This window comes from Salmo salar, chromosome 21 (assembly GCF_965601325.2).
Source record: "Salmo salar chromosome 21, fSalSal1, whole genome shotgun sequence".
Lineage (NCBI taxonomy): Eukaryota > Metazoa > Chordata > Actinopteri > Salmoniformes > Salmonidae > Salmo > Salmo salar.
Window position 1 is genome coordinate 54,658,559 of NC_138311.1, and position 24,593 is coordinate 54,683,151.

General features: G+C 41.5%; 1 protein-coding gene across 3 annotated transcripts in view; it reads right to left on the minus strand.

The window, feature by feature from the left end:
* LOC106582522 (dnaJ homolog subfamily B member 6) overlaps window positions 1–23,910 on the minus strand; it is a 39,878-nt gene extending 15,968 nt beyond the window's left edge. The window contains exons 1-3 of one of the 3 annotated variants that reach the window (XM_082967242.1): window positions 23,068–23,910; window positions 14,928–15,168; window positions 6,117–6,212 (exon numbers count right to left, since the gene is read on the minus strand). Coding sequence is in view for 1 of the 3 variants with exons in the window: in XM_014165699.3 (XP_014021174.2) it covers window positions 417–598 (182 nt within the window). In the remaining 2 variants the exon portion in view is untranslated. The other 2 variants (XM_014165697.3, XM_014165699.3) reach the window with 2 other exon arrangements.
* Window positions 23,911–24,593: the final 683 nt, after the last annotated feature.

A 24,593-nucleotide genomic window follows, 5' to 3' on the forward strand; every position in this document is an offset into this window, starting at 1 on the left:
ATATGATAACATAATAACAACAATATAATACAACAACATGATAACAACAATATCACAACGACAACATGATAACAACAATATGATAACAACAACAACATGATAACACAATTTAATAATTACAACAACATGATAACAACAATAATAACAACAACATGATGACAACAAACATAACAACAACAACATGATAACAACAACATAATAATTACAACAACATGATAACAACAATATCATAACAACAACAATATCATAACAACAACAATATAATAACAACAATATGATAACAACAACAATATGATAACATGATAACAACAAAATAATAATTACAACAACATGATAACAACAATATAATACCATGATACAGCAACATGATAACAACAATATGATACCATGATAACAGCAATATGATAAGGCCTTACGATGCCGAGCAGTTGCCATACCAGGCAGTGATGGAACCAGTCAAGATGCTCTCGATGGTGCAACGGTAGAAGTTTTTGAGGATCTGGGCCCCAGTCTCCTGAGGGGGAAAATGTGTTGTCGTGCCCTCTTCACAAATGTATTGGTGTGTGTTTTTCAAATGTATTTTTCTAAATATTAACATTTGAAATATATATTTTGACAGACCAAAGTATCAGCTACCAGACCACGTAAAGGAATTCCTAAATGTTTTCATAAAATGTAACTAACTGGATGGATGTAATCTAACTGGATGGAAATGTAATCTAACTGGAGGGATGTAATCTAACTGGGTGGATGTAATCTAACTGGATGGATGTAATCTAACTGGATGGATGTAATCTAACTGGATGGATGTAATCTAACTGGATGGATGTAATCTAACTGGATGGATGTAATCTAACTGGATGGATGTAATCTAACTGGATGGATGTAATCTAACTAGATAGACGTAATCTAACAAGATGGATGTAATCTAACTGGATGGATGTAATCTAACTGGATGGATGTAATCTAATTGGATGGATGTAATCTAACTAGATGGATGTCAACTCCGTCCAACAACATAAAAGGCATTTCATTTGTACATTTATCGTTCAACAAGTGTTAAGGCCTCAATTGTTTAAATCTACAAATCTGTCAAATGCAACAAACAACTACATGTTTAATAAAGAACTGTACAAATTATACATTTGTGAAATCGACACAAAAAAAATGTAATTAAATGAATGAATCATTACAGTAAAATGAAATGCTCTTATCCAGAGTGACTTGCATATCACAATCAAAGATAAAGGATATGAACATTCCCTTCCAGCTAAACAATGGATATATAGAGCTAAAAAATACAATTATAAAATATGTAATACACACCTAAAATCTGTGCATAAAAAAAAATCTGAGAACAGTAATATTTTACACGTACATGATACCCATAAGGAAAAATTGGTGATTGGTGTGAAAAAATTGGTGGATGTAGCGTTTTGGAATTAAACTCTTCATATGTTGCAGAACAGTGATAAATATGTGTTTATAATATGAATCTTAAGGAGTTGACAAGCCACTGACAGAGTTAATACATATACTCAAAACGTTACATATTTTTTGCCTCTTAATAAAATAAAAGTTCAATATAAACATTTGTAAAATATATGATTAATTTGAAAATCCCCAGTTGAAAACAACCATTCTATTAAAGATCTTTCAGCACTCTGACAGACGTGATGTTAGACCAAAATCTGAGAGAGTTTATGTTTTTTGGGGGGGATTTTTTTGGACAAAAATATAATTTTCCTTCCTCATTCAAGTGGTATAGAAAATTGCAATTTGGTTTTTCCTCAGTTGCTTCATGAAATCTAAACCATAATTAAAATAAACATATCCTATCTTAATCTATCAGGGAGATGGAGTTGACAGTTAATGGTTGTGACCATGGTGATTTTAATATTGTTTGTTTAAATCTATCAAAAGTAAAGAACTTTCCAGACCGTGAGTGGTCTTGTTTCACTATATATAATGAAGACATGAAGAAGGGGTCCTTATTGTAAAGCTGACCATGCTCATTCATGATTAATACATTTTTTTAGAGAAATCTGCATGGAGTTCACCAAATCTCCAGATTTCTTTTTTTTTTTTAGGAATCAAAGTTTTGAGAGAAATATTCTTTAAAATCAGAGAGTGAAGAAACTACATATGATCATTTTTATGTTAATATTCATTATTGGCAGTTTTCTTTTTTTAAACACTTTTTTAGAGGGTTTGTAATGAAGATCCTTTGCTATGGAGAAGATCATTTCTGGGCATTGAGCTGACATGGAAATTAATATTATAAAAAATATTTAGAAAATTCAAATAGCAAATCTTTAACTTTAGAAAATTCCCCGAAATGTCATTTTTAAGCTCAAAATCATTTCTTTTTTTTTAAACTATAAAATAATGTAGTTTCCCTGCAGGACGAGGATTGTCCCATCTTTCAAAACTCTCTGACCTAATACCCTAAGATATACACTACATGACCGAAGGTATGTGGACACCTGCTCGTCGAACATCTCATTCCAGAATCCTGGACATTAATATGGAGTTGGTCTCCCCTTTGCTGCTATAACAGCCTCCACTTTTCTGGGAAGGCTTTCCACTAGATGTTGGAACACTGCTGCGGGGACTTGCTTCCATTCAGCCACAAGAGCATTAGTGAGGTCGGGCACTAATGTTGGGTGATTAGGCCTGGCTCACAGACGGCGTTCCAATTCATTCCAAAGGTGTACGATGGGGTTGAGGTCAGGGCTCTATGCAGGCCAGCAAAGTTCTTCCACACCGATCTTAACAAACCATTTCTGTATGGAACTCGCTTTGTGCACGGGGGCATTGTCATGCTGAAACAGGAAAGGGCCTTCTCCACACTGTTGCCACAAAATTGGAAGCACAGAATCGGCTAGAATGTCATTGTTAGCATTAAGATTTCCCTTCACTGGAATTAAGGGGCCTAGCCCGAACCATGAAAAACGGCCCCAGACCATTATTCCTCCTCCACCAAACTTTACAGTTGGCACTATGCATTTGGGAAGGTAGCGTTCTCCTAGCATCCGGCAAACCCAGATTTGTCCGTCAGACTGCCAGATGGTGAAGCTTGATTCATCACTCCAAAGAACGTGTTTCCACTGCTCCAGAGTCCAATGGCTGTGAGTTTTAAACCACTCCAGCCAACACTTGGCATCATGCATGGTGATCTTAATCTTGTGTGTGGCTGCTCGGCCACGGAAACTCATTTTATGAAGCTCCTGACGAACAGTTATTGTGATGACGTTGTTCCTAGAGGCAGTTTGGAACTCGGTAGTGAGTGTTTTAACCGAGGACAGACCATTTTTACGCGCTATGTGCTTCAGCACTAGGCGGTCCCGTTCTGTGAGCTTGTGTGGCCTACCACTTCGCAGCAGAGCCGTTGTTGCTCCTAGACGTTTCCACTTCACAATAACAACACTTACAGTTGACCGGGGCAGCTCCAGCAAGGCAGAAATTTGACGGTGCCACGTTGAATGTCACTGAGCTCTTCAGTATGTGCTATTCTACTGCCAATGTTTGTCTATGGAGATTGCACGGCTGTGTGCTTGATTGTATACACCTGTCAGCAACAGGTGTGGCTGAAATAGCTAAATCCACTAATTGGAAGGGGAGTCCACATACTGCTGGCCATGTAGTGTAAAACAGGATAACTTTTTAATGGCACAATCAGTGATGATTACTGCTGTTCAATGGTCATTCCAATTCAACCATTACCTTCTTGATTTTTTAAAACAAGGCCTTATGAGCTTAGTTGGCTGCAATCTGGTTGTATTACTGTATTAATACACTGTCAGTGGGCTACTAGTCTAGTTGTATTACTGTATTAATACACTGTCAGTGGGCTACTAGTCTAGTTGTATTACTGTATTAATACACTGTCAGTGGGCTACTAGTCTAGTTGTATTACTGTATTAATACACTGTCAGTGGGCTACTAGTCTAGTTGTATTACTGTATTAATACACTGTCAGTGGGCTACTAGTCTAGTTGTATTACTGTATTAATACACTGTCAGTGGGCTACTAGTCTAGTTGTATTACTGTATTAATACACTGTCAGTGGGCTACTAGTCTAGTTGTATTACTGTATTAATACACTGTCAGTGGGCCACTAGTCTAGTTGTATTACTGAATTAATACACTGTCAGTGGGCTACTAGTCTAGTTGTATTACTGAATTAATACACTGTCAGTGGGCTACTAGTCTAGTTGTATTACTGAATTAATACTGTAACGTATCTGGGTTTATAAGCGCCGATATCAACAATGCCGCACGAGCTTGGTTTTGTGGCACAGTCGATAGCGCGTTGGACTTCGGGCTAGAAGGTCGAGGGTTCGAGCCCTGCTCCCTGCCTGCTTCATTACAATATACTGTTAGTGGGCCTCTAGTCTAGTTGTACAAATGCACTGTTAATGTTTTGCCTTCAACAGGTGGGATATGACTCATGAAGTCATGAATTAACTGACAATGACTAATGATATCATAGAGAACGGAGCGTCCTGTAGCCCGGTCAATCTATTCACACTAACAAAAATAGGCCCACGCATAAATGGATAATGGCTATTAAAAAAACTACTGTACCTTTTTAGAAGTAACAGCGAATGCTTTCCGTCTCTGTCTCTCTCTTCTTAAAATGGAAATGAATTATTGTGGAGAGCTTCTGGAATGCAGTTCGTGACAGCCGGTCCACGGAATAATATAATTCGGTATACCTAAAAACTATTATATATTTATTTAACGTTTTCCTCGGTGCCCTGCCCCCGGCACCATAACTCCGCAATCCCCTTACTTCTTCTACAGCTTTCTCTTTCCTTGTCTTACCTCCCAGTGACCACGTCACAAACAGCTGAAGCGGAGAGAAGGTCTAGAACATGTCAGTGTTCTGGAACGTCAGTTGCCCTTCCCTGTATGCCTGTTGCCCTTCCCTGTATGCCTGTTGCCCTTCCCTGCATGCCTGTTGCCCTTCCCTGCATGCCTGTTGCCCTTCCCTGTATGCCTGTTGCATTGTGATAAGCAACAAACCTAACAATTTTTTTTTTTTTTCACCTTTATTTAACCAGGTAGGCAAGTTGAACAAGTTCTCATTTACAATTGCGACCTGGCCAAGATAAAGCAAAGCAGTTCGACAACATACAACAACACAGAGTTACACATGGAGTAAAACAAACATACAGTCAATAATACAGTAGAAAAATAAGTCTATATACAATGTGAGCAAATGAGGTGAGGTAAGGGAGGTAAAGGCAAAAAAGGCCATGGTGGCAAAGTAAATACAATATAGCAAGTAAAACACTGGAATGGTAGATTTGTAGTGGAAGAAAGTGCAAAGTAGAAATAGAAATAATGGGGTGCAAATACCTAAGTGTCTGGTTAGACTGTAAACTCTCCTTCCAGACTCACATCAAACATCTCCAATCCAAAGTTAAATCTAGAATTGGCTTCCTATTTCGCAACAAAGCATCCTTCACTCATGCTGCCAAACATACCCTCGTAAAACTGACCATCCTACCGATCCTCGACTTCGGCGATGTCATTTACAATATAGCCTCCAATACCCTACTCAATAAACTGGATGCAGTCTATCACAGTGCCATCCGTTTTGTCACCAAAGCCCCATATACTATAGTATATAACACATAGTGAGTTATGTCTTGGAACCGTCTTGCATCAGATGGTTTTTAGATCATACAATGGTTCTTTAAACTTTTTTAGCTCAAGACTCAAATCAGAAATGTACTCAAAATATTCCTCCTGTAGCTCAGTTGGTAGAGCATGGTGTTTTCAACGCCAGGGTTGTGGGTTCGATTCCCACGGGGGGCCCAGTACGGGGAAGAACATTTATTTTAAAGAAAAAATAAATATATGAAATTAAATTAAATGTATGCATTCACTACTGTAAGTCGCTCTGGATAAGAGCGTCTGCTAAATGACTAAAATGTAAATGTAAATGTAAATATACTACCCACCACTGCGACCTGTACACTCTCGTTGGCTGGCCCTCGCTTCATACTCGTCGCCAAACCCACTGGCTACAGGTCATCTATAAGTCTTTGCTATGTAAGGCCCCGCCTTATCTCAGCTCGCTGGTCACCATAGCAGCACCCACCTGTAGCACGCGCTCCAGCAGGTATATCTCTCTGGTCACCCCCAAAGCCAATTCCTCCTTCGGCCGTCTCTTCTTCTAATTCTCTGCTGCCAATGACTGGAACAAACAACAAAAATCTCTGAAACTGGAAACACTTATCTCCCTCACTGCCTTTAAGCACCAGCTGTCAGAGCAGCTCACAGATCACTGCACCTGTACATAGCCCATCTATAAATAGCCCAAACAACTACCCCTTCCCCTACTGTATTTATTTATTTATTTATTTTGCAAGGGAACATAACTGAGCATGATCCCTTTATTTTATACTAGAGTGTATTTATAGTGGTTTGAAATGAGTGTATGTGTGCTTCCATAAACCGTTAAGCTATACAACAACAAAAAAACGTTGTGTTCAATGGTTTATTGGAGCTATATAGCAGGTCAAAATAAATGTAAAAGATTGGATTTGGAGGTAAAGTTAAACAATAAACAACTGTTCCAGAACCTTATCCTTGAAAGTGGCAGCTCTAAATTAAATCAAATTGTATTGGTCATATATCAATATTTAGCTGATGTTATTGAGGGTGTAGTGAAATGCTTGTGTTCCTAGCTCACACAGTGCAGTAGTATCTAACATTTCACAACAATACACACATCTAAAAGTAAAAGAATGCGATTAAGAAATATAGAAATATTAGGATGTGCAATGTCGGAGTGGCATTGACTAAAATACAGTAGAATAATATACAGTATATACATATGAGATGAGTAAAGCAGTATGTAAACATTATTAAAGTGACTAGTGTTCCATTATTAAAGTGACCAGTGATTCCATGTCTATGTACAGTATATAGGGCAGCAGCCTCTAAAGTGCAGGGTTGAGTAACCGGGTGGTGGCCGGCTAGTGATTGCACTAGCCTTTAGCTCAGTGCGGCTGTTGCTTGTAATCAATGGCTTCTGGTTGGGATATGTACGTATGGTCACTGGTCACTGTGGGGATTTACGTTTACGATGCCCTTATAATGAAGCTAGTGACTGACGTGGTAAACTCCTCAATCCCATCGGATGAGTCCCGGAACATATTCTAGTCTGTGCTAGGGAAACAGTCCTGTAGCTTAGCATCCGCTTCATTGGACCACTTTAGTATTGAGCGCTTCACTGGTACTTTCTGCTTGAGTTTTTGCTTGTAAGCAGGAATGAGGAAGATAGAGTTCTGGTCAGATTTGACAAATGAAGGGCGAGGGAGAGCTTTGAATGTGTCTCTGTGTGTGGAATACAGGTGGAATACAGGTGGAATACAGGTGGAATACAGGTGGAATACAGGTGGAATACAGGTGATCTAGAGTTTGTTTCATCTCTAGTTGCACAGGTGACATTAGGTAACAATTTTCCTTCACTAAAATCGCCGGCCACTAGGAGCGCCACCTATGAATGAGTGTTTTCTTGTTGGCTTATGGCCTTATACAGCTGGTTGAGTGCGGTCTTAGTGCCAGCATTTGGTTCGTGGTTGTAAATAGTCAACTACCTAAAAATATAGATTACATTTTTTTTCTTGAGCGGATGTGTAACCGTCGTCGTAGTGAATGGACCAAGGCGCAGCGGGTACGTGAATGTTAATTTACCAAAAAACAAAACAAGAAAAACGAACAGACGACAAGCATCACACTGCAAAGAAAAGGAAAACAAAGATCGGTGGTAAATAGTAAGCCGGTGACGTCGACCGCCGAACGCCGCCCGAACAAAGAGAGGGGCCGACTTCGGCAGAAGTCGTGACAGTACCCCCCCCCCCCTGAAATTTCTTGGGGCTGCCTCTCTGGTTTAAATGCCAACCGTGTACCCCTGTAACAGTCCCGGTCTTCGTTCCACCTTCGCCGTTCCTCTCTGCTGTCTCCACCTGTCTCTATGGCAGGGTCTTGTCCCCTGCCATTATCCCCTCCCATGTCCAAGATATCCTCCACTCCCTTTTCTCCCTGGCCCAGGATCCTTCCTCCTCCTGGGCCCGCTGCTTGGTCCGTGGTTGGTGGGAGGTCCGTGATTCTGTAATGCTTTCGTTAGAAGAAGTATTGGAGTCAGGTGCAGGACACAGGAATGAGTGCAAACAAAACGTGTTTACTCAAAATCATAATAAAACTTCTTCCATAGCAAAAGACAGGGTTTGGAGAAACACCTCCAACAACCACAAAACAGGAAACAATCACGGACAAACAGGAAGCCAGAGGGTTAAATAATGAACATAATCAGGGAATCATAAACAGGTGTGAAAAATAAAGACAAAAGCAAACGAACAGGGAAACATAGATCAGTGGTAACTAGAAGGCCGGTGACGTCGACCGCCGAACGCCGCCCGAACAAGGAGACGGGCCGACTTCGGCGGAAGTCGTGACAGGATGGTTGGGGGACGGAACATAATCAAGCAATAAGGCCCTTAGCCGTGGTATATTGGCCATATACAACAAAACCCCAAGGTGCCTTATTGCTATTATAAACCGGTTACCAACGTAATTAGAGCAGTAAAAATAAATGTTTTGTCATACCCGTGGTATACGGTCTGATATACCACGGGTGTCAGCCAATCAGCATTCAGGGCTTGTTAACAAAGAGACACCCCCCCCCCACCCCCTTAAGCTTACCCGACACACCCATTCTGTCCAGCCAATGTATAGAAAAACCAGCTAGAATATAGTACAAAAAAAGTTACTTATCAGAAATCCCGCTACACCCTCAGACGAACCATCAAACAGGCAAAGCGTCAATACAGGACTAACATCTACTCCTACTACACCGGCTCTGACGCGAGCTGCCCAGTGACGCAAGCCTACGAGACGAGAAGAAAATCCCTCTCTGACACTCGTCAGATGTAGCAACTGCTCGGGCCTCCAATCACAAGGATCTACAGAGGGTTGTGCGAATGGCCCAGTACATCACTGGGGCCAAGCTTCTTACCATCCAGGACCTCTTTACCAGACGGTGTCAAAGGAAGGCCCTACAAATTGCCAAAAAACTTCCAGCCACCCAAGTCATAGACTGTTCTCTCAGCTACGGCACGGCAAGCAGTAGCGGAGCGCTAAGTGTAGGTCCAAAAGGTTTCTTAACAGCTTCTTCCCACAAGCCATAAGACTGCTGAACAGCTAATCAACTGGCTACTACCCGGGCTATTTTTATTGACCCCCCCCGGTCCCCTTTTTTTCAATGCTTCTGCTACTCGCTGTTTATTATCTCTGCATAACCACTTTACCCCTACCGACATGTACATATTACGTGAGGTTATATTACGCACAACCAGAATAATAGAGACATATGCCGTGTTTTGGAAACTCTGTTCTAGAGCTCCGACTTTCCGAACTGAAACTCACTGACTTGATTGATTTGACCTTGTTTTTTTCCCCCGAGTTCCTAGTTGTCTTGAACTCACCAATAGGACACATGGTCACAATACGGCTCCACGATATAGGCTACGTGTGTCCATGACCAGCGTGAAACGACAGACGAGAACCTCTGTGAATACCGTTGAATCTCTAATTTAGAAGTAATTTCCCTGTAACAATTGCTTGTTTTCCATTTCATATGTTCAAAACCCAAGCCCTCTGTAGGTTACCTTTACCTTAGGCCTATTATAATGAAGGCTGGTTCAATAGCTATGCCTAGTGTCTTTTTTATCCTGGAGGTTGTCACATCCTGACCAGTAATAGGGGTTATTTGTTATTGTAGTTTGGTCAGGGCGTGGCAGGGGGTGTTTGTTTTGTGTGGTTCAGGTTTTTTGGTTTATGGTCTACATTTTCTATTTCCATGTGTTTATCTAGTTTTCTATTTCTATGTTGGGGTTTTGGTAATGACCTCCAATTAGAGGCAGCTGGTTGTCGTTGTCTCTAATTGGAGGCCATATTTAGTTGGGTTAGTTTTCTCTTGTGTTTGTGGGTGGTTGTTTCCAGTATAGTCTGTGAACCTTATTGGACTGTTTTCGTCGTTTGTTTTGTTTAAGTGTTTTTTCTTTAATAAAATAAGAAGATGAGCACTTTACTCGCTGCGCCTTGGTCCAATCTTTACGACGCCTGTGACAGAGGTTTTATGATATCATTATATTTTACATTTATTTATTGCTGTTGTTCTAAAAAAAAAAAAAAAAAAAAAAAATTGCTTGTTTTCGTTGAACTTTATTAAAATTGAACTTAGAATGATTCACTGTCCTGGTTTTATCGTGCGAACGTCTGTGCCGCGAATGTAATGCAAATTCTGGAGAAGTCTTAATGTGATCTGTAAGATGGGTCCAATATGTATATAAATATGTATATAAAACATTTGGGAGTTGTATTTGTATTTACTATGGGTCCCCATTAGTTCCTGCCAAGACAGCAGCTACTCTTCCTGGGGTTTATTATGGATCCCCATTAGTTCCTGCCAAGACAGCAGCTACTCTTCCTGGGGTTTATTATGGGTCCCCATTAGTTCCTGCCAAGACAGCAGCTACTCTTCCTGGGGTTTATTATGGATCCCCATTAGTTCCTGCCAAGGCAGCAGCTACTCTTCCTGGGGTTTATTATGGATCCCCATTAGTTCCTGCCAAGGCAGCAGCTACTCTTCCTGTGGTTTATTATGGATCCCCATTAGTTCCTGCCAAGGCAGCAGCTACTCTTCCTGGGGTTTATTATGGGTCCCCATTAGTTCCTGCCAAGACAGCAGCTACTCTTCCTGGGGTTTATTATGGATCCCCATTAGTTCCTGCCAAGGCGGCAGCTACTCTTCCTGGGGTTTATTATGGATCCCCATTAGTTCCTGCCAAGGCGGCAGCTACTCTTCCTGGGGTTTATTATGGATCCCCATTAGTTCCTGCCAAGGCGGCAGCTACTCTTCCTGGGGTTTGTTATGGATCCCCATTAGTTCCTGCCAAGGCAGCAGCTACTCTTCCTGGGGTTTATTATGGATCCCCATTAGTTCCTGCCAAGGCAGCGGCTACTCTTCCTGGGGTTTATTATGGATCCCCATTAGTTCCTGCCAAGGCAGCAGCTACTCTTCCTGGGGTTTATTATGGATCCCCATTAGTTCCTGCCAAGGCGGCAGCTACTCTTCCTGGGGTTTGTTATGGATCCCCATTAGTTCCTGCCAAGGCAGCAGCTACTCTTCCTGGGGTTTATTATGGATCCCCATTAGTTCCTGCCAAGGCAGCGGCTACTCTTCCTGGGGTTTATTATGGATCCCCATTAGTTCCTGCCAAGGCAGCAGCTACTCTTCCTGGGGTTTATTATGGATCCCCATTAGTTCCTGCCAAGGCAGCAGCTACTCTTCCTGGGGTTTATTATGGATCCCCATTAGTTCCTGCCAAGGCAGCAGCTACTCTTCCTGGGGTTTATTATGGATCCCCATTAGTTCCTGTTGCCAAGGCAGCAGCTACTCTTCCTGGGGTTTATTATGGATCCCCATTAGTTCCTGCCAAGGCAGCAGCTACTCTTCCTGGGGTTTATTATGGATCCCCATTAGTTCCTGTTGCCAAGGCAGCAGCTACTCTTCCTGGGGTTTATTATGGATCCCCATTAGTTCCTGCCAAGGCAGCAGCTACTCTTCCTGGGGTTTATTATGGATCCCCATTAGTTCCTGTTGCCAAGGCAGCAGCTACTCTTCCTGGGGTTTATTATGGTTCCCCATTAGTTCCTGTTGCCAAGGCAGCAGCTACTCTTCCTGGGGTTTATTATGGATCCCCATTAGTTCCTGCCAAGGCAGCAGCTACTCTTCCTGGGGTCCAGCAAAATTAAGGCACTTTATAATTTTTTTTTAAACATTACAATACATTCACAGATTTCACAACACACTGTGTACCCTTTCGTTTCTGTAAGCTATTTAACAAACCATAACGGACTAACATTCGAATTTGAGTTAATTCCAAGGCAATACATAAAAAACAACTTGAAGCAGACAACATACAGTATTTACCCATGGAGCACGTTCTGATTGGCCAGTGAAGGGCCAAGCCTCCACCCACTCCACAACTTGTTTATTCGTCAAAACCAATATGAAGTGATGCATAGCAACGCTTTAGTTCGCAATGTTTTATGATAGAAACAAGCTGTAAAATGCCAGGGGAAAGACATGACACCGACGCATACGGGATATCTTTGGTCGGCTATGACATTCAGAGGCTACGCTACAACCTTCTATAGCCAAGAAGACAAAAAAAAAAAAAAAAAGGACTTCGCCCGGGAAGCAGTGTGTGATTCTGTCACTATCAATGGAGGGTCAACAGTTCAACAAGATATTAAACAACACGCTCTGTAACGATCGTCTACAGTAGTAGACCAAGGTGCAGCGTGGTATGTGTTCATCTTGACATTTATTTGAACTCCCAACATATAAACAAAATAATAAACAATGGAACGCGACCGTGTCACGTCTTGCAGGCTTTACACAGCAGTACAAAAATAAGATCCCACAACTCAAGGAGGGAAAAGGGCTGCCTAAGTATGGTTTCCAATCAGAGACAATGATATGCCTCTGATTGGAAACCATACCTGGCCAAAACATAGAAATATAAAACATAGAATGCCCACCCCACACCCTGACCTAACAACATAGAGAAATAAACCATCTCTCTCAGGTCAGGACGTGACACGCTAACTCTAAATCAGTCAGGAGAAAGCCAGGTAGCCTAAGAAGGTATTAAAATGAATTATTTAGGCTATATTATTATTATTATTATTATTATTATTATTTAAAGGCTATGGCCTGCCATTTAAGAAACAAATTGTGAAACATTGTGACAGCTACAGGCTGGTAGGAGCGCGCTCAGCATTTCAACAACCCATCAACAATAAATAAAATTGCAATGAAAAGAAAAATGCCTTAGTAGGCTATACAGTCATTCTGCCTTTGAATTCACTTTTAGAAACAGGAGTTTGGCCAGTCTTTGGTTTGAGGATGCTATGGTGTGCTATACATGTCTAGTTTGTTCATTTAGCTTAGCAGATGTTCTTATATTCACATGCCCTAATCACAGTCAACACAAATCTATTTTGTAATAACATTATCATGGAATAAAAGAAAATACATTAGAAAAAAATGATACTTTTCCAAATGAATAAGAGTTACCAGTGCATATAGGCCTACCTGATGATTGTAACGTCTGCTTCCAACTCACACTCTCAAACACGTAGGTCCCCTGAACGCAGCTCACTTTCCGGCCCACCTTCCAGCTCACACTCTCAAACACTTAGGTCCCCTGAACGCAGCTCACTCTCCAGCCCACCTTCCAGCTCACACTCTCAAACACGGAGGTCCCCTGAACGCAGCTCACTCTCCAGCCCACCTTCCAGCTCACACTCTCAAACACGTAGGTCCCCTGAATGCAGCTCCCAATCACCTGAATTCTGATCAGCTGTTCACACACCTGCATGTCATTATCACACACTATTTAGTTCAGTTCTTTGAACCCCATCATTGTGTTTGTTTTGTGACACTTCTATTCGGAGCTATGTTTTTCCCCATAATTTACTCTTCCCGAGTATGATAGTTTTTTGCCTGCCTCACTTTTGCCTATTCCCTGCCTGTACTTTAGCCTATCGGATTTCCTGTTATCAACCTTTTGCCTGATCTCCCGGACGACGTTAGTAGCCTTTTCCCTGCCTTTCCTGTTGCCTTTTTGGACCCTCTGTGTATGACCTTCTGCCTGCCCCTGAACCCCAGGTTCTGTTACACTCAATATTTATAGTCAGATACTTTATAGTCAGATACTTACTGGTTCTGTTACGCTCAATTTTTATAGTTAATTGTCAACTTTTTCACTGTTCCAAATTCAGACTATCCTCTTTTGTTCACCAATCAAACATCTCTGGTGCTGCAGCACCTGAGGGAAGAGGTGAGGGCCCTCGGAGTGTGGTGTCAGGAAAACAATTTCTCTCTCAACGTCAACAAAACAAAAGGAGATGATCGTGGACTTCAGGAAACAGCAGAGGGAGCAGCCCACCCCCCACTATCCACATCGACGGGACAGCAGTGGAGAAGGTGGAAAGTTTCATGTTCCTCGGCGTACACATCACTGACAAACTGAAATGGTCCACCCACACAGACAGTGCGGGGAAGAAGGCGCAACAGCGCCTCTTTAAACTCAGGAGGCTGAAGAAATTTGGCTTGTCACCTAAAAACCTCACAAACGCTATCATCCAGAAGGCGTGGTCAGTACAGGTGCATCAAAGCTGTGACCGAGAGACTGAGAAACAGCTTCTATCTCAAGGTCATCAGACTGTTAAACAGCCATCACTAACACAGAGAGGCTGCTGCCTACATACAGACTTGAAATCATTGGCCACTTTAATAAATGGAACACTACTCACTTTAATAATGCCACTTTAATAAATGGATCACTAGTCACTTTAATAATGTTTACAAATCTTGCATTACTCTTCTCATATGTATATACTGTATTCTATACTGTCTGTTGCATCTTAGCCTATGCCGCTCTGACATTGCTCATCCATATACAGTATTTATATATTCTTATTCCATTCCAATCCTTTTTCCATTAGGTATTTGTTGTGGAATTGTTAGATATTACTTGTTAGATATTACTGCACTGTCGGAACTAGAAGCACAAGCATTTCGCTACACTCGCAATAACATCTGCTAACCATGTGTATGTGACCAATACAATTTGATTTGATTTGAGCATGCGCTCATTCATTGTCATGCTCTGTTGTGGTATTAAAAAGATTCTTCTTGTCTCCAGTCAAGTAAAATTATGAAGAATTGCATGAAATAGGTTTATAAAAGGCACATGTTTTTCTCGAACAGCAAATAAGATGATAGATTCATGCAGTGCTTTTATTATAATGGGGATCTTTTCACACCTACCCTTGTCCACAGTGGTCTGTGAATCCACAACCTTCTGGCTACTGTGGCGGATAAATCAGAATTAGTTGAGTAACATAGATAATTAAGATGTTTTATTTGCATAATATGCTTATGTGAGATACTTGTCATTAGAATGTATCCCTTTGGACTCTGGTGTTGACAGTTGCACGTCTTCCCTTAGCTGGGGCTCAGTCACTCAGAGAGGGGAGAGGTCAGGCTTGTCTTTCACATGTCCCTGGTGCTATGTAGAATATCAGAAAGGGAAGAGGACAGAATGGAACATTGTCTACATATGTGTGTGTGTCTTACTGAGGATGGGCCTCTATGAGATAGCACTGACAGAGGAGATTTACGATGTCTTTGGGTAATAAAGCCTAAAGAGCATTCCAGATAACATGAGCTAATGGTTCTGTTCTATACCGTACCAGGGAGAGACGGTTCCAGTTTGGAGTAGGAGGACCAGACACTGGTCTATACAATGAAAACTGTTGACACAGCAGTCGCTGTCTGCTATGTTTTATAGATATCTTTCATACAAACCTTAACCTTGTGACCCATTCTATGTATCTGTGGTTCGTCATGTACGTTGAGAGGGGTGTATCTTGGCTATAAAAGATCTTTGTACTTTTGTGTTGACACTTTCAATGGTTCATTACAGATAGCGCATCATTGAAAGTCAAAGTGCTTTTGCAAAGCTCTTATTATTAAAGATGTAGTTTAACTATAACTCTGACTGGTGTGTGAAGTTTGTCTCTCTCCTCATTTGGTAATACAGAAATTAGCCACCACACTACTTTGCCATGTAATACTTACAAAACATATAACTGTTTCTAAAACTGCATATCTAAGGCTCTGGTCTGCCCAAGAAGTGAGGGTAAACGGTAGCCATGTTCTCTGCTATCCACTTTATGTTTTTATTGTTATTTGGGGTATAGCGGAGCATCACTGGTTTTCTTTTCAAGTGTTCAGGGAGGGTCGGGTAAAAATATATTTTACTGAAGAAAGAGCCATCCATTTTCATTGCAGAGAGGTCCGATTTTCTCCAGGTATCCCTCATTATAAATATCTACAGTCCCTTAACTTCTCTAGGGTAGGGGGCAGTATTTTGACGTCCGGATGAAAGGCGTGCCCATAGTAAACTGCTTGCTGCTCAGAAGGTAGGATATGTATATTATTAGTAGATTTGGATAGAAAACACTCTGAAGTTTCTAAAACGTGAATGATGTCTGTGAGTATAACAAAACTCATATGGCAGGCAAAAACCTGAGAAAATCCAACCAGGAAGTGTGGAAATCTGAGGTTTGTAGTTTTTCAAGTGATTGCCTATTCAGTATACAGTGACTTAGGGTTAATTTTGCACTTCCTAAGGCTTCCACTAGATGTCAACAGTCTTTAGAACGTTGTTTCATGCTTCTACTGTGAATAGGGAGAGAATAAGAGGTCCTGGAGTCAGATGACTGAGAAAATGACATGAGTTCAGTGGCGCACTCTCACGTGAGAGTTAGCTGTGTTCCTTTTCTTTTTTGAAGACATTGGAATTGTCCAGTTGGAATGTTACTGAAGATTTATGATAAAAACATCCTAAAGATTGATGCTATACATCGTTTGACATGTTTCTACGAACGTAAATAGAACTTTTTTTGACTTTTCGTTGTGACATTTTGCGCGCGCTTCCTGCATTTGGAGTAGTGGACTAAACGCGCAAACAAAAAGGAGGTATTTGGACATAAATGATGGACTTTATCAAACAAAACAAACATATATTGTGGAACTGGGATTCCTGGGAGTGCATTCTGATGAAGATCATCAAAGGTAAGTGAATATTTATAATGTAATTTTTGTCATTTCTGTTGACTCCAAAATAGCGGGTATATGTATGGCTTGTTTTGATATCTGAGCGCAGTACTCAGATTATTGCAAAATTTGCTTTCGCCGTAAAGCTTTTTTGAAATCTGACACAGCGGTTGCATTAAGGAGAAGTGTATCTATAATTCTTTGAATAACTGTTGAATATTTTATCAACGTTTATGATGAGTATTTCTGTAAATTGATGTGCTCATTCACCGGAAGTTTTGGGAGGCAAAACATATCTGAACATTACACGCCAATGTAAAATGGGGTTTTGGGATATAAATATGAACTTTATCGAGCAAAACATACATGTATTGTGTAACATGAAGTCCTATGAGTGCCATCTGATGAAGATCATCAAAGGTTAGTGATTAATTTTAGCTGTATTTCTGGTTTTTGTGACGCCTCTCCTTGCTTGGAAAATGGCTGTGTGGTTTTTCTTGTCTCGGCGCTGTCCTAACATAATCTAATGTTATGCTTTCGCCGTAAAGCCTTTTTGAAATCGGACAATGTGGTTGGATTAACGAGAAGTGTGTCTTTAAAATGGGATATAATAGTTGTATGTTTGAGAAATTTGAATGATGAGATTTTTGTTGTTTTGAATTTGCCGTCCTGCTATTTCACTAGCTGTTGGATAGTGTGTCCCGCTAGCGTCCCAAATACCCCAGAGAGGTTAATATTCTTGATCACCAAACAATTTATGGAGCTGCATATTCATTTATGGCAATCCTCTCTCTCCCTACAATTTGACATTTGCGCTGCGCCCGATCCTGTAGCTGTTAGGCGGAGCAGCACAGGGGAACCCAAGTGCAGACTCAGACCAGGAAACAGGGATGAATGAACCAAGATATTTATTGTAACACAGGAAGAGATGAAGTGCAGATCCAGGGAAGTTCGGATGAGTTATAGGAAACCAGAAGTGGAGGCTGAGGTTGGAGTGAGCTGGGTTGGGACAGGGTAAACAGGTCCGGAGGGGAATCCAAGGGAGTGATGGTGAAACTCGTCCTTGAGGGTCTCAGTAAGTGAGTTCCGGAATGCTCCCTGAAGAGCCTTCTCATTCCAGCCGCTCTCTGCGCTGAGGAACTCACATGCCATTTCAGCAACACTCTGGCAGCCTTGACGGAGGGACAAGAGTCGTTTAGCGGCGTCCTTTCCACAGACTGGGTGGTCGAAGACTTTCAAATCAAATCAAAGTTTAATTGTCACGTGCGCCGAATACAACAGGTGTAGACCTTACAGTGAAATGCTTACTTACAGGCTCTTTCCTCATCTCCTCCGTGAATCTGCTATATGAGAAGCAAATTGGTGACTGTCTCTCCCACACAGCAGTGGCCCAGGAAAGCGCTGCACCGCAGAGGCAACCAATCAAAAACGAAATCTTGGCTCGTTCACTAGCATAAGAGCTGGGCTGTTGCTCAAATACTAGTGAACATTGTACTAGAAAAGCTCTGCAAGCGCCGAGATTTCCATCGTAGCGCTCAGGAGTAGGATCAAACGGCTCCCGGGGTGGAGAGGAAGGACTTGGGGCAGGTTGTGAGCTTTGGGCAAAGGTTCGGTCCTGTAGGACAGACAGGCTCTGTGAAAACTCCTTGATGGTCTCCAGAAGGGTTTTTAGGGACTGGTCATGTTGATTGAGCAGGATGCCTTGACCAATGAGAATTTGGTGGAGAGTATCCTAGTCTGCTGGGGTTATGTCTTGGCCAGATCGTACTGTTAGGCGGAGCAGCACAGGGGAACCCAAGAGCAGATTCAGACCAGAAAACAGGGATGAATTAACCAAGATATTTATTGTAACACAAGGAGAGATGAAGTGCAGATCCAGGGAAGTTCGGATGAGTTGTAGGAAACCAGATGTGGAGGCTGAGGTTGGAGTGAGCTGGGTTGGGACAGATGAAACAGGTCTGGAGGGGAATCCAAGGGAGTGATGGTGAGTTGTATCCAGAACCGGGTTGCGAGATGTGGAACAGGAGACAGGAACCAGAGTCAGAGCCGCAAAATGAACGGAGATTACGATCTGGCAGAGTGGAAGTAGCAGGACTAAGTATTTGTAGAGGTCTTGATTATGGAACGGGTTGCAGCTGGTGGGGAACTGCTCTGACTCCAGTACACCTGTCTCCAACCACACAATCACACACAGAAAGAGAGGGAGAGGGAGAGAGAACTAGGGGAGTGGCTGCAGGTCAAGGAGACACCGGATGTCCACTAGGGGGTGTGGCAGGAGGAGATGTGACAATAGCTGTACAGCAAATCAGCAATCTGTTCGCTAGCGCACTCGACCTGTGTTAATTTATAGTTTTCTGGTCCAATCAGAGGGCCGAGTGTGCATTTCACTAGCCAATCTGTTGCATATTTTTGTTGCAAAGGCAATGCTGAGGCTACTGTCTCTGGCTGCGTGGAGAGTAATCCACAGAGACTCTGTGCCACATAATTAGTGACAAAACTGTAGAAACCCTGGTCAGATCATTTAAAGTCATCAGTCTGAAGTCAAAGTCGAGTCCCAAGTCTTGAGGATCCAAGGCCAAGTCAAGTCTCAAGTTATTTTATATCTAGTCGAGTCTCAAGTCATCAAATTTGTGACTTGAGTCAGAATTGAATCCAAGTCATGTGACTCTAGTCCACAACTCTGGTATACAACAACACATCTGCCATGCTGACCCTCAACACGGGGGCCCCTTAGTGGTGTATAGTTAGTCCACTTCTGTACTCCCTGTTCATCCACGACTGTGTGGCCGCTCACAACTCCAACACCATCACAACGTGGTAGGCCTGATCACCAACCACGATGAGACAGCCTATAGGGCGGAGGTCAGAGACCTCAACAACCTCTCTCTCAACGTGAGAAAAACAAAGGTGCTGATCGTGGACTGTAGGAAATGGAGGGCCGAGAACAAACCCATTCACATCGACGTGGCTGTAGTGGAGCAGGTCGAGAGCTTCAATTTCCTCGGTGTCCACATCACTAAGGACCTATCATGGTCCACACACACCAACACAGTCGTGAAGAGAGCACGACAACACCTCTTCCCCTTCAAGAGGCTGAAAAGATTTGTCACGGGTCCTCAGATCCTCAAATGTTCTACAGCTGCACCATTTGGGCTCCCGAGTGGAGCAACGGTCTACGGCACTGCATCTCAGTGCAAGAGGTGTCATTACAGTCCCTGGTTTGAATCCAGGCTGAATCACATCCGGCCGTGATTGGGAGTCCCATAGGGCGGCACACAACTGGCCCGAGCGTCGTCCGGGTTTGGCTGGGGTAGGCAGTCATTGTAATTAAAAATGTGCTCTTTACTGACTTGCCTAGTTAAATAAAGGTTAAATAAATAAAATGAATTAGAGCATCTTGACTGGTTGCGTCACTGGTATGGTAACTACTCATCATCTGACCGCAAGGCGCTACAGAGGGTAGTGCGTACAGCCCAGTACATCACTGGGGCCAAGTTTCCTACCATCCAGGACCTCTATACTCGTCACATACGCTGCTGCTACTGTTATCTATCTGTGACTTTATTCAGTGTTATATGTACATATCTACCTCAGTTACCTTGTACCCCTGCACATTGGCTCTGTACTGGTACCCCTTGTATATACCTGGTAAAATAAGGGTTAAATAAAACATTTAATAATATATAGAAATTATTACTTGTATTATTACGTGTTTTACTTTTCAATTATTTCTCTATTTTCTTTCTCTCTGTAGTGTTCTGAAGGGCAAATAACTAGGCATTTCACTGTTAGGCTATACCTGTTGATTACGAAGCGTTTGACTAATACAATTTCAATTCCACACTGCCTGTTGACAATAATCACTCACAGTCATTTAGTGGCCTTTGGTCCCATCTAGTGGCTCGATGAGGAAATGTCTAAAGGACGGCAGAGCTATGGTCTTGGCTTACTCATTTCAGAGGCGTTTTTTTTAACAGTAATATAGCCCATCTCAAAAGAACACTTAGGGAAATATGCAGAATAACATCAAAACAAAGCTGACACATTTGATATTGTACTATTATAGTCTTCGTCTTCATAGTGACCATGTATAAACAATTTACATCTATGTAAAGACATAAAACCTGTTCTAGTCTAGTGGACATCAGGACTGTTCTAGTCTAGTAGACATAAAACCTGTTCTAGTCTAGTGGACATAAAACCTGTTCTAGTCTAGTAGACATAAAACCTGTTCTAGTCTAGTAGACATAAAACCTGTTCTAGTCTAGTAGACATCAGGACTGTTCTAGTCTAGTAGACATAAAACCTGTTCTAGTCTAGTAGACATAAAGCCTGTTCTAGTCTAGTAGACATCAGGACTGTTCTAGTCTAGTAGACATCAGGACTGTTCTAGTCTAGTAGACATAAAACCTGTTCTAGTCTAGTAGACATAAAACCTGTTCTAGTCTAGTGGACATCAGGACTGTTCTAGTCTAGTAGACATAAAACCTGTTCTAGTCTAGTGGACATCAGGACTGTTCTAGTCTAGTAGACATAAAACCTGTTCTAGTCTAGTAGACATAAAGCCTGTTCTAGTCTAGTAGACATCAGGACTGTTCTAGTCTAGTAGACATAAAACCTGTTCTAGTCTAGTAGACATAAAGCCTGTTCTAGTCTAGTAGACATCAGGACTGTTCTAGTCTAGTAGACATCAGGACTGTTCTAGTCTAGTAGACATAAAACCTGTTCTAGTCTAGTAGACATAAAACCTGTTCTAGTCTAGTAGACATAAAACCTGTTCTAGTCTAGTAGACATAAAGCCTGTTCTAGTCTAGTAGACATAAAACCTGTTCTAGTCTAGTAGACATCAGGACTGTTCTAGTCTAGTAGACATAAAACCTGTTCTAGTCTAGTAGACATAAAACCTGTTCTAGTCTAGTAGACATAAAACCTGTTCTAGTCTAGTAGACATAAAACCTGTTCTAGTCTAGTAGACATAAAACCTGTTCTAGTCTAGTAGACATAAAACCTGTTCTAGTCTAGTAGACATAAAGCCTGTTCTAGTCTAGTGGACATAAAACCTGTTCTAGTCTAGTAGACATCAGGACTGTTCTAGTCTAGTAGACATAAAACCTGTTCTAGTCTAGTAGACATACAGTGAGGGGAAAAAAGTATTTGATCCCCTGCTGATTTTGTATGTTTGCCCACTGACAAAGAAATGATCAGTCTATAATTTTAATGGTAGGTTTATTTGAAGAGTGAGAGGTAGAATAACAACAAAGAAATCCAGAAAACGCATGTCAAAAATGTTATAAATTGATTTGCATTTTAATGAGGGAAATTATTGACTATGCATTGTAATGTATTGTAATGTATTGTAATGTATTGTAGTGTTATGCAGAATCAATCATCAATCTATTCCTGTAAGATCACTGTGATTAAGTGAAAGTAAAATCAGATTTTTTTTAAATAGAGGAGGGATACTATCAACCGTTTTAGCAAAATGACATTTAAGCAAAGTCATTGGCTATGCTAGGCTATCCTGGTTGGATTCGGCTGAATAGAGTGGCCACCATCTTGAGTATATGACACTACTACTGTACGTCATTTATGTCATTTTGCAAATTCTTTATCTGCCATTTGACGACAGATCGTTATTTATGACCCTGTATCTTTAAAACCTGTTGGGGCTACAGGTTAGCAATGAACCCCGAGTCGGGATTGCTAACAAGGCTGGAAATTCAAAACATCAAAAATCTAATAATTTCAATTTCTCAAACAATCAACTATTTTACACAATTTAAAAGATAAACATCTCCTTAATCTAACCACATTGTTCGATTTTCAAAGAGGCTTTACGGCAAAAGCATAAAGTTAGATTATGTTAGATTATGTTAGGACAGTACATAGCCACAAAAGTACAAACATCCATTTTCAATTCAAGGTCAGGCGTCACCAAAAGCAGAAACCAGCTAGAATTATGTACTAACCTTTGTCAATCTCCATCAGATGACACTCCTAGGACATTATGTTATACAATACATGCATTTTTTGTTCCATCAAGTTCATATTTATATCCAAAAACAGCATTTTACAGTAGCGTGAAATTCAGATTTTTTTCTTCTCTGAAATGCTTCCGGTGAACATAACAAAATTACTATTCGAAAACATTGGTAAATTATAATATTGTCATTCAAAGAATAATATATTATCATCTCGTAATTGCTACCGAATGGCCAGATCTCAAAATAACTTTACTGGGAAATCACATTTTGCAATAAACGGGGTGTTATGCTAAGAACACTAAGCTATGCTATACAGTTAGCATCATCTAAAATCGATAATAACATTGTAAATATCCCCTTACCTTTGATTATCTCCATCAGAAGGCAGGCATCCCAGGTCCGGAAGGCATCCCAGGTCCGGAACAAATGTGGTTTCTTTTGACAAAGTTCATAATTTATGTCCAAATAACACCAGGTACTTAGCGTTCATTATGCTCCCACAAAACGTGGTGGGGGGAGTGTAAAATCACGCCGAAAAGCTAAAAAAACCTAGTAAATAATCTATTTATGTTCGTTCAAACATGTCAAATGTTGTTTAGCATTAATCTTTTGGTCCATTTTTAATGTTAAACATCAGTAATATTTTCACACAACCTATCCTATGTCTAGATAAACAATGATGACAAACTCACCTTCCTCAGATTTATGCGCAGGCGCAAAAAAATGAAGTGCTGACATGTCAACTTCCTTGGATTCTAATTTGCTCTCTGTTCATCATAGACGCTTCAAACAACTTTATAAAGATCGTTGACATCTAGTGGAAGCCGTAGGTGTTGCGAAATGAATCCTTTCTCACTGTGGTATCTAATAACAATGACACTAAATAGTACATTTTTTTTTTATCAATTTTTCACAGGTTTTTGCCTGCAATATGAGTTTTGTTATACTTACAGACACCATTCAAACTGTTTTAGAAAATTCAGAGTGTTTTCTATCCGAATGTGTTAATAATATGCATATCCTAGCTTCTGAGTTGGTGTAGGAGGCAGTTAAAAATGGGCACATATTTTTTTCAAAATGTCTCAATACTGCCCCCGAGCCCCAGCAGAGGACCAGAGAGGTAAAAGGTCTTGTTCCTGTGGGCCACACCTTCTCCCCCCTCCACCCCTCTCTCCTCACCCCTCCCCCTCTCTCCTCACCCCTCCTCCTCTCTCCTCACCCCTCCTCTCTCCTCACCCCTCCTCCTCTCTCCTCCTCTCTCCTCACCCCTCCTCTCTCCTCCCCCTCCTCTTCTCTCCTCTCTCCTCACCCCTCCTCCTCTCTCCTCCTCTCTCCTCCCCCTCCTCTTCTCTCCTCTCTCCTCACCCCTCCTCTCTCCTCCCCCTCCTCTTCTCTCCTCTCTCCTCACCCCTCCTCCTCTCTCCTCCTCTCTCCTCCCCCTCCTCTTCTCTCCTCTCTCCTCACCCCTCCTCCTCTCTCCTCCTCTCTCCTCCCCCTCCTCTTCTCTCCTCTCTCCTCACCCATCCTCCTCTCTCCTCTTTTTTCCCTCCCTCTTTTTCTCTCTCCTCCCTCCCCCCATCCCCGGTCCAGCTGCACACTCATTGCAGTGTAACAGCGTGAGATATATCTCACACATACCCTAAAATCTGCAGAGAAAATGGCTAGCATCACAGATTGCTCCTCCCTGTTCTCCTTTGTGGTCAATAATTCCCTCCTCCTCTCAGAATGGCAGAAATATAAAAATAAAAAAAAATCACAGGAAATCCAAATGATCTGCAATTCAGTTTTTTTTCCCTGAAGCAAAGAGGTTTTTCTATCTACACAGTGGATAGATAGATTATCACCAAGTAGAACAATGACTAAGCACATAGACATTAGAACAATGAAA